This window comes from Aulonocara stuartgranti, assembly GCF_965226115.1.
Source record: "Aulonocara stuartgranti genome assembly, chromosome: 9".
NCBI classification, from domain to species: domain Eukaryota; kingdom Metazoa; phylum Chordata; class Actinopteri; order Cichliformes; family Cichlidae; genus Aulonocara; species Aulonocara stuartgranti.
The window spans coordinates 19,844,900-19,854,254 of NC_138960.1; the positions used below are offsets into that span (position 1 = coordinate 19,844,900).

The 9,355-nt window shown below is 43.4% G+C and overlaps 1 protein-coding gene across 1 annotated transcript; it reads right to left on the reverse strand.

The window, feature by feature from the left end:
• Nucleotides 1-270: 270 nt before the first annotated feature.
• Nucleotides 271-8,905, reverse strand: cdk13 (cyclin dependent kinase 13). Its single transcript, XM_082546213.1, has 14 exons — nucleotides 6,633-8,905; nucleotides 5,821-6,387; nucleotides 5,573-5,731; nucleotides 5,326-5,465; nucleotides 4,998-5,168; nucleotides 4,702-4,891; nucleotides 4,521-4,577; nucleotides 4,292-4,393; nucleotides 4,111-4,188; nucleotides 3,733-3,849; nucleotides 3,500-3,631; nucleotides 3,217-3,413; nucleotides 2,013-2,507; nucleotides 271-1,780 (listed from the first exon to the last, which is right to left on the reverse strand). The coding sequence occupies exons 1-14, from the start codon at nucleotides 7,769-7,771 to the stop codon at nucleotides 1,080-1,082; spliced, it is 4,245 nt and encodes a 1,414-aa protein (XP_082402339.1). The 5' UTR covers nucleotides 7,772-8,905; the 3' UTR covers nucleotides 271-1,079.
• Between the last annotated feature and the right edge of the window lie 450 nt (nucleotides 8,906-9,355).

Here is a 9,355-nt window from a genome sequence, read left to right on the forward strand (position 1 = left end):
TTCAAAATACAGGAGCTTCCACTATACTGAATTGCACAGGGTGCTTGCTGAGGCAAAAAATACCAAATGTTCAAAGTGTCAAAATTTGGTGTTAAGCTAAACGTCCAACAGTTTAGTAAGGGTGAGTTTACATGTCAATGGTTGTAGTGCAATGAACACACTCTAGGTAAGTGAGTGTTTCTGGCATGACACTGCCATCCAGTGGTGTGCTCTGTGAAGTCACCACACCACTGTGAGAACTAGTGTTTTCAGTAATGTAACAGACGACAATACCGTCGGCATTTCTTTAATAAACATTTGCCAAAGGTGGAGGAGGAGGGTGGTTGACAAATCATTTTAGTACAAAAGAAAAGAAAGAAAAAAAACAGGAAAAAAAAGAAGACATTGTTTTCTTTTCAAAATCCGATTATGCTTCTTTGTTTTGCTTGTGATTTTACAACACCTACTGGCAAAAAAAGGCATGTGGAATTCAAACAGCCTTTCTCCATGAAGCTGGATCAGATTTGGTGCATTCGTCTGAGAGGTTACTACTCCTTATTCTCTCAATTAGCTTGTTGTGCTCATGACTAATCTGACCCAAATGGGCCACCACTGTTTGAAGATAATCTTGACAATAGAAAAAGGAGGACAACATTACTTATGGGTTATATTCCTAATTGTGCAGATGGAGCACATCATCCATTTCCTTTCATAACCAAAAATAGTTTCCGCCTACTTCACTCAGTAGTGCAAAACATTAATACTAGTCTGCTCTGAAGCAATTACAGAAAGGCTAAGGTAGAGTTTTAAAATTTACCCAGCCTGATAAATGTACACTCAAAAAGATCAGAGTTTAATTTAAAAGACAGCAGAATAGATTACAAAAAAAATATGAAAATGGTATGAGCAATAAAAGCTCCTCCGATGTTAACTGTCCTTCTGCAGCGTATTCCACATTCCAGACTGAGGAGGAATACAACGCCTTATACAGATTTAAGTTATTAAAAACTTAATGTGCATCTCCAGATCCATCTAATCTGGTCTAAGAGGCTTCAGGGTCAACCCTTTCACCCATAGTCACTTTACATATTTCCAGTCTTTCAGAAAGGCAGCCCTCGGCCTCTGATTGTTGCCGTCGAGTTCACATGTGGGACAAAGCCAAGGGGTAGTGGTGGAGCCCCGACTTGAGAGGGGGAGCCCCAGGGTTGTCCTGGTGCTGGGATGGGTGGTGGAGGAGGTACACCATCCTTTCTTGCCATGGCATGGTTGTAAAGGTGGATAGCACTGGGGTTAGACTGTCCCTCCACAGGTAAAGGGCTGTGATTGTACTCAAAACGGTGGTCCTTGTCCCCAGTGAAAACCATACTGCTGGGTCCAGAAGCTCCGGCACTTGGAGGGAATGGGTCGGGGTGGGCTGGAGCAAGAGCCCCAGGAGCAGTAGAGGAGCTGGCAGCCTGTCCAGGCCCACTAAACACTTCTCTCAGAGTGTGAGGTGGCAAGCCCCCACCCAACATATGACCCATGTAGCTTTCCCCAAACCCTGCAGGTGTAAAAGGTGGAGGAGGTGGATGGCTGTATTCGCCACCGTATCCAGAACCTTCTGCAGTGGGCAGAGGTGGATAGTCTGGCTCTGGGGGTCTCCCTCCGTCACCTGCACCTGCAGATGCAATAGGGGGGGCATGGCCTGTCTTGGGCTCAGGTGGTGGCTGCCGGTAGTCAAGGTCAGCATGTGGAGGTGGCTCCGGAGGCTCTGGTGGTCTCTGGTCTGGGGGCAGGATGGACACCCCACTTACATCAGACACTGAAAACACAGTTGCACAATGTATTATATTGCACATGTATAATATTAGTTCACTTTTTGATGATCAGCTAATAAAAAAACTCCGATTATTTTCATTTTTAAAGCAAAATCAGAAAAAATATTTCTGCTGGTCTGACAAGATATTTGACCTTCAGTGGTATAAAAGTTAAAGAAAAAGTATTTGTCAATCTACTGAGGTACACAGACACAGTGTGTTCAGAAGGCAGCTCACCTGGTGAGACAGGACTGGGCTCAGGAGGCTGTTTAACCTCTGGAGGTAGAAGCGGTGCTGCAGCTCCAGCAGAGTTGGTGCTCTCTACTCCTTCTCCACCATCGACTGGTTCCTGCCTTTGTGTATGCTGAGCCTGGAGGAGCTGAGCTAGCAGCATAGTCATGGCTGTCTGTGTGGCAGCTGCAGCCTCGCCTTCTGGAATATTTGACGGAGCAGACATCGGGGGCGAAGGAGGTTTGGGCATTGGAGGAGTACGGGGTACTCCTGCTGGGGCTGTGGGTGGGGGAGGCTTGGCAGTTGCAGGCTGAAGAGGAGGCTCAGCTGGGTCAGTGGGAGCTAAGGCTTTAGAGAGCTGCTGTAATGTCTCTTGGTTGACCTTTGAGCTCATGGACTGGACAAACTGGGCTGTGCTGACTGCACTCTTTGGCTGCCCTAAGAAGTTCAGGAGAACTGCCAGCTGTTCCTGGGTTAACTGTGAGTTTGCTCCCTTTGGGTCTGTAGGAAGACAAATGACAAGATTGAGCAGAAGTCATAACACTGATAATATCCTGAATGCAATATATGAAAGCAAAAGTTCCTTTAACAACTTCTGGCCATATCATATTTATAAAAAAGGCTTTTGTTTAAAATAACTTCATTTCGGGAAACAGCCGTATATATTATAACCTTGCATGACAAGTTCTATCCTTTTTTAAATACATAAATCTAATCGATGACATATTTACTTTTCCCAAGTGAAGAGAATGGAAATATCAGTCTGCAAGATTCATTACTAGAGCAAGAACCAAGAGTCACATATATATATATATATATTTCTGTGGAAGGAAATTACAATATGAGCATAAGTGAGTTTGGTTCAGTGTGTTGTCTAGCAACACGGATCTTTTAAATATTTCAGAGAAGAAGGCAAAGGCAGATTAGTGAATAAATGAATGACTGAGCTACATTCCGGATGTAATGGCTATTTAACCGAACAGTGACCTCCAGTTTAACCTCTAGTTTAAAGCATGTTAGTCTGGTGAAAGCTGTAATGTTTTAAAAAGCTCATTTCCATACATTACCTCACAGCTCAGAGGTAACAAGTTGATTTTTAAATACATCAGACTATCTGAGTTTACTTTTAGCTCATGAAACTAAGGTATGAAATGAAACCAAGTGTAAGACGACAACACCTTAAATAAATAAAAGCAGTCGTCAAACTCACCTAGCAGAGCAGAAGCAGCTGCATTCTGGGCTTTGATGGCTCCGGGGGCAGACAAACCCTGCGGCGTGTTACTGCGACTGTCATCAAGGCCCAGCTCTTTGCGGGGTGCCTTTGGAGCTGCCAGTTCTTCCGGCATCTGCTTCTGTCGCCTGCGTTTCTTACTCCACAGCTCATGACAGTCCTGCCAAAGTGGGAGACTAAAGAAGTGGAGAAAGTAAAAGATCTGATGAGCACAGCAACACTACAGGATGAACATGATGATGGAACATGAACCCAAACGTACTCTGGTGGAGGCATCTTGTCTGGATCTACATCCTTGAGAAACTCGCTGCCCAACGCCTGTTCAGCTGTGCAGCGTTTGCTGGGGTCCAGATTGAGCATGTGGTCAAAAAGATCGAGGGCAGCTGGAGGGATGCTGAACAGCAGCAAAAGCACAGGAACATGTTTAAAATAAATGCTGGAAGGCCAAATTCCACAGATACGACTTACAATAAGAAAAAGTAAACATCAACTTACAAAGCAAACTCCTCTCGTAGTCGTCGCCGGTACTGCTTCTTTGGTTTCATGGTGTTGAAGAAGGGAAGCTTTATGACATCTGGCCAGACTGCAGGACAGGGGCTGCCACATATGCGGCTAAAAAAAAAAACCAGAAAGGCATTTTTTCTAAAAAGTACAGTAAAGAGCAGAGGTAACAGAGGTAAAGCATTACATTTGTGTACAGCAGAGCTCACTTCTTTCCTCTTTCAACCACCAATGTGTGATGGAAATATGAGGAAAATAAAATGTGAGGAGAAATAAATGTATTTCTTTAATTTCAAAGCTCACAGGAGGGAAACTGTATCTGTGGCCCTGTGTGAGAGCCAGTCATGGTTTAGGAATTTAGGCTATGCTTACCTAATAAGCTCTAACTGGGCAAGCTCCTGGTTAGCTTGAAAGATTGGCTTCTTTGTGAACAGCTCACCAAGAATGCATCTTTAATAGACAAAATAACACAATTCATGACACACATATGCCACCTTTCAGATATTCTTATTATTAAATGTTTATGATTAACAATAAAAGTATCAGCACTTACCCACAGCTCCATACATCAATAGCAGGTGTGTACCTCTCTTCTCCCAGAAGTAACTCTGGGGGACGGTACCATAGTGTGATCACTTTATTGGTATATGGTCGACTGAAAATACAAAAACAAAGACAACATCTGTTTATTAGTATCAAAATCACACCCAAAAGATACCGGTAATGATAAATAAGTATCTTACATAAGGTAAGATTCAGAAATAGAATGTATGAGGGCTCACCTCTCTTCAGAGTTATAGAGCCGAGCAAGACCAAAGTCTGCAAGCTTTATTTGACCTCTGAGTAGAAGGGAAAAAAAGAAAAGAAAAACACTGCTTAAAGCGTACTTGAAAGCATCCTTAGCAAGGTTTTAAAACATGAAGCACTAAGTTCTTGTAAATGGGTAAAAAAAGGCAATCTTACTTGTTATTGAGCAGAATATTGGAGCACTTAATGTCTCTATGAAGAAAGTTCTTCTTGTGGCAGTAATCGAGTCCCTCCAGCAACTGTCGCATGAAAGACTTTATGTGGCTCTCATTAAAATGAACGAGACCAGACTCAAGCAAACCCATCAGGTCGTGATCCATGTACTCAAATACAAGATAAAAAGCACCTAAGACAAAAGGGAAAGAAAGAATTTTAAAGAATAAATAAATATCTTTTAAACTATTTTTAAAATTCCACTAAGTATCATAAATATTCACAAAAATATAAATTACCTTTATCATTCTTGAAGTCTAGAGCATCCTCTTTGTCTGTGACAATCTCCTTCATGTTGATAATACTTTTATGGTTCAGTTGACGTAAAATTTTAATCTCTCTGATGGCTGTAATTGGGAAGCCTTCCTTTTCATTGTCAAGTCGAACCTTCTTCAATGCCACCATTTCAGCTAACAGACAACAGAAAGAAATACATAAAACAGATCTTTATGACAATATTGACTTGTATGTCAAAGAAAAACTGCACTTTCTGAAGAATACACTATGAATCAGTGCCAAAGTTGGTGTAGAGGAATTAGGAGAATATTAATCGTCAGTAAAACTCACCGGTGTCTTTATCTTTAGCTTTGTACACTTGACCGTAGGTTCCTTCCCCTGTGATTCCAATGATCTCGAACTTGTCAACACAACGTTTTCCCCAGTCTATGGCAATTTCCTTAATTTCACCATATCTCGGACCACAGATTCTGGCAATTACAAATTTAATTTTACATTGAAATAATAGTAACACAGAAAACAGCAGCAACAGCACAAAACAAAAAGTGATTTAGCACTATATACATCAAGAACATACTTAGGTCTTCGGCGAATTGTTTGGGACTTCTTGTCATCAGATGGGCTCTGGGTAGAATCTGTGCTTCCAGGAAGTTCAGGGGGCAGAGGCAAGTCTGTTAAAAGCTGACGAGCCTTTTTCTCTGACTTTTTCTTCCCTGAGAGTGAGCTGTCTTTCAAGCTGCAAAAATGTTGAAAGAGCATTAGCATACTGAAACAGTCTGATCATATCTACAGAGTACAAACATTTCCTGGTCAGCACATCCATACCTTTCTCCTTTGTCCATGTGCTCAATAACTGTTTGGGGCAATGGCAGCAATGGGAGGGTAGACATGGCTTGACCTGTGGTACGTTCCTTTTCTTTGCCTTGTCCAGAGGCTGGTGCTTTCCTCTTGTCCCGATGTATAGAGTCATCCTTGCCCTTTACATCCCTGTCCCTGCTGGTCTGGTGCTCTGTTGTCTTCTTGGATGACCTCTCTGAGGGTGACTGAGGCTGGGTTGATGTGGGAGTTCGGGGTCCCTTCTCCGGTTGAGGTGGAGAAGGAGGGCGACCCTTTCTGGAGTTGTGATTCGATTTAGGGCTGGGCTGATGAGCGGACGAGGAACCCTTGGTGGGAGTCGATGTATTGCTCGAATTCTTGGCCTTAGCAGCTGCTTCTGCAGCTTTAGCCTTTTTCTGCTTACTGAGTTCAGCAGCAAGGCTAGTTTTGAAGGTGAGCGTGCTTGGTGAAAGACTAGATGGCCGACTACGGGAACGAGAGTGGCGGTGTCGGCTGCGAGAACGTGAATGCCTTGAAGTTGAATATGGACTTCTACTGCGTGACCTAGCAGATCGCCTGGAAAGGAAATGATGAGAACAGCATGTTCAGTTGGTACATCAAAAGCACTTATAATTCAAGGTATTTCAGTCAGATTAGCAACTGCAGTGACACATGCAAGTTGTTTTTTGGGTTGTTTTTTTTTTTTTAATGAAAAATGAAACAGTGCAGCCTTATTATAACAAATCTAATAAAGTCACCACACCAACAGAGCATGTGCAACAAATTAAACATGTTCAATTAGCTGCGTAATAACAACTCACCTGACATCAGGACTTGGGCTCAAGGACTTCCTATATGGACTCCGTGATCGCCTCCGGTTACCATAAGGACTTGAGCCAAACTCTCCTTGTTCATAAGGACTGTGCCGACCGTAACTCGGAGACCTGCGCCAGTTCACTGGGCTCACAGGTGATCTCTTCCTTTTGTTGCTCGAGTATGAACTGGGTGACTTGGGGGCACCGTACGACCCATACGTGTCTGCATCTCGGCTGTAATATGTGGAACTGGGAGAAAGTCTTTTGCTCGCATAAGTTGGACTTCTTCTAGATATCAGCTGGTTATAACCGCCAGGAGACTGGTAGTTATATGAATATGATGTCCCATAGGGACTTTCTGATTTAAAACCAGGACTTCTCCTGTATGCCCTGAGGTCCTCACGATCATCTCTGTAAGACTGTGGAGCATCTCTGTATGCAGATGGGGGCTCTTTATCAGATCTTGTTTTACTTCTGTGACTTTTTGAATCCCTTTTATCAGCAGATTGTGAGGACTGGGATGTAGATGTCCTTTTGCCATTCCTGTCACTGCTCCTTGTAGTGTCTCTGTGATTTTTAGAGCCACTCAGGCTTCCTCCACTCCTGGCTTTTGAGGAGTCCCTCTCCCGACTGTGACGGTCTTTTTTCTTACTTAGCTCCTTCTCTTGCCTGCTTCTCTCAGGTGGTCCTCTTGTTTTCTCGTCCTTGCTGAGGCTTACTGCCTCCCGCTCTCTGGGGTGACTTCTGTCTGGGGATGCTGGTCCATTATAGTCAACATCGCTAAGTCGGTCCGCTGTGAGACTCTCAGCATGGGGGTCAAGTTTAGGAGACGGGCTCCCAGAAAAACGCTCTGACTGGGAGCTCACGTCATCGTACTCCACCAGTGTCCGAAGTTCAACATCTTTCTCAAAAGCACTTCTTCGATCATTGTCAGGGTCCTCTATTGTACCGGTATGCCACAAGCCTCTTTCCTTGGGTTGCCTGCGTTTCTTTCTTCTAGAAGCCGATGAGCGCCTCTTCTCACGGTGCCTGTCTCGCTGAGCGGCACCGCTCCCCGGTTTGCTACGCCTGTCCTGCCTGCTAGCATTTCTCTGTGCAGAGGGGCTCCGTCCCCGACCCTCGCGAAGCACCTCCGAATTAGGCATTTATCTCCCAAATAAATGCTACCACCACGCTAAGAATAATATATTCTCTAATTTACCAAAGCTATGTCCCTTGGTGTGTCGTGGAACAAAACATTGGGCTAGCTATGGTGACAGGCTAGTCAGCTAACGTAACAGCAAAATCACAGGTAGACAGCCAGCCAGCTAGCTAGCTTAACGTTAGCATTACAAAGCTAGTACAGTTCAGATTGAAGATAAAGTGAGTTGGTTCAGAGGGAAATTAATGACACTTAGTGCCAGCACACTCCGGCTCATATCAAATTCACAAAATGATTCTTGGTTACAGAGCCATACGATACTCAACCATTGTGTTCCAGGACGGACATCTCCCAGATTTATCAGCTAATGCTAGTCGGTTTAGCCAGCTAGTATTAACTGGCTAACTGTACTCGGCTACACAGTCGCATTCCGTTTCATGGTAAAAGCACAGGCCTAAAGCCTCTCTAAATTTAAGATCCACTTTTTCTAAAACGTTATCGTCTGTGCGAGCATGTAAATCCATTTACCGAATAGTGTTAAAATGTAAGTAGTCAACTCCGTCTCCTTCTCACAAACTTCTTGCCCTCCATCACGCTCCGGTGTGCAACAAGGAAGTGAACAGCACGCGAGTTGGCCGGATAGTCCGCGGCTAACCAGCTAGCCGCTAGCAACTTAGCCAGCTAGCTTCTCCTTGTGTGGAGTTCAAGACAACTCAGTCAACATGCAAGAAAACAATGCCATTCAAAAACACGCCTGCGTCCACGTATCTTGCTGGACTGCTACCTCAGCTGATTGCAGCATTACCCGAAAGTAGCAAAACCTCTGCGTTAAATAGCTCAAAAAAATCTCTGAATGTGTTTATATTAATTTAACTTTGTTCCCAGTACAGCTAACGGTACAGCTCACCCGGGCCCAGGCTGCTTTCAAACTACAGGCCTTGTGCGTCGCTGTCAACCAATGGCACTCGTATTCGTAATCCATTGGTAACGTCACAGCGAAAGGGAAACCCCTACCATCAAAAAACCACCACATAATGATATGAAAATGCGATATTAACCAGAGTGTACAGGAGATGGTTATTTTCTACGTATCCAGTAAATGGAACTACAGGTTACGTCTTTCCATTGATTACAATAAGACCAGATGCTGCCGTCACGCGCCGTTAATCACAGTTAATCTGTTCCTCATTCCTCAGTTTAAATGATTAATTATTACTATACAGAATATGGTCATTTGTCAAGGGAATGATTGGAAAATTAAGAAGTTAAATTTAAGTATTAAAAACAAAACAGATTTTCTTTTTATTAAAGAAAAAAAACTTTCCAAACTCAGGAAAAAGTAAATACCCCTTAAACCTAGTAACCTATTGGGCCACCTTTGGGTGCAAGAACTGCAGTCAAGCATTTGCAATAACTGGCAATGAGTCTCACACATCAAAGGAATTTCGGCCCACTTTTCTTTGCAGAACTTTTCACATATGGTCAGGTAGGTTTGGATAACCTTTACCGAATACATTAAATCATTTACCAACTGCATTTTGCATTTACTCAGGATATTTTTTAATAATATTAGAAGATGATCTGACTG

Excerpts from the sequence above, each read along its gene's own strand:
- cdk13 (XM_082546213.1), bottom strand. The coding sequence starts at position 7,771 with ATGCCTAATTCGGAGGTGCTTCGCGAGGGTCGGGGACGGAGCCCCTCT. Across the intron at positions 5,466-5,572 it reads ACAATTCGCCGAAGACCTAA|AATCTGTGGTCCGAGATATG; the intron begins GTATGTTCTTGA and ends TGTAATTGCCAG. Across the intron at positions 4,578-4,701 it reads AATATTCTGCTCAATAACAA|AGGTCAAATAAAGCTTGCAG; the intron begins GTAAGATTGCCT and ends CCTTCTACTCAG.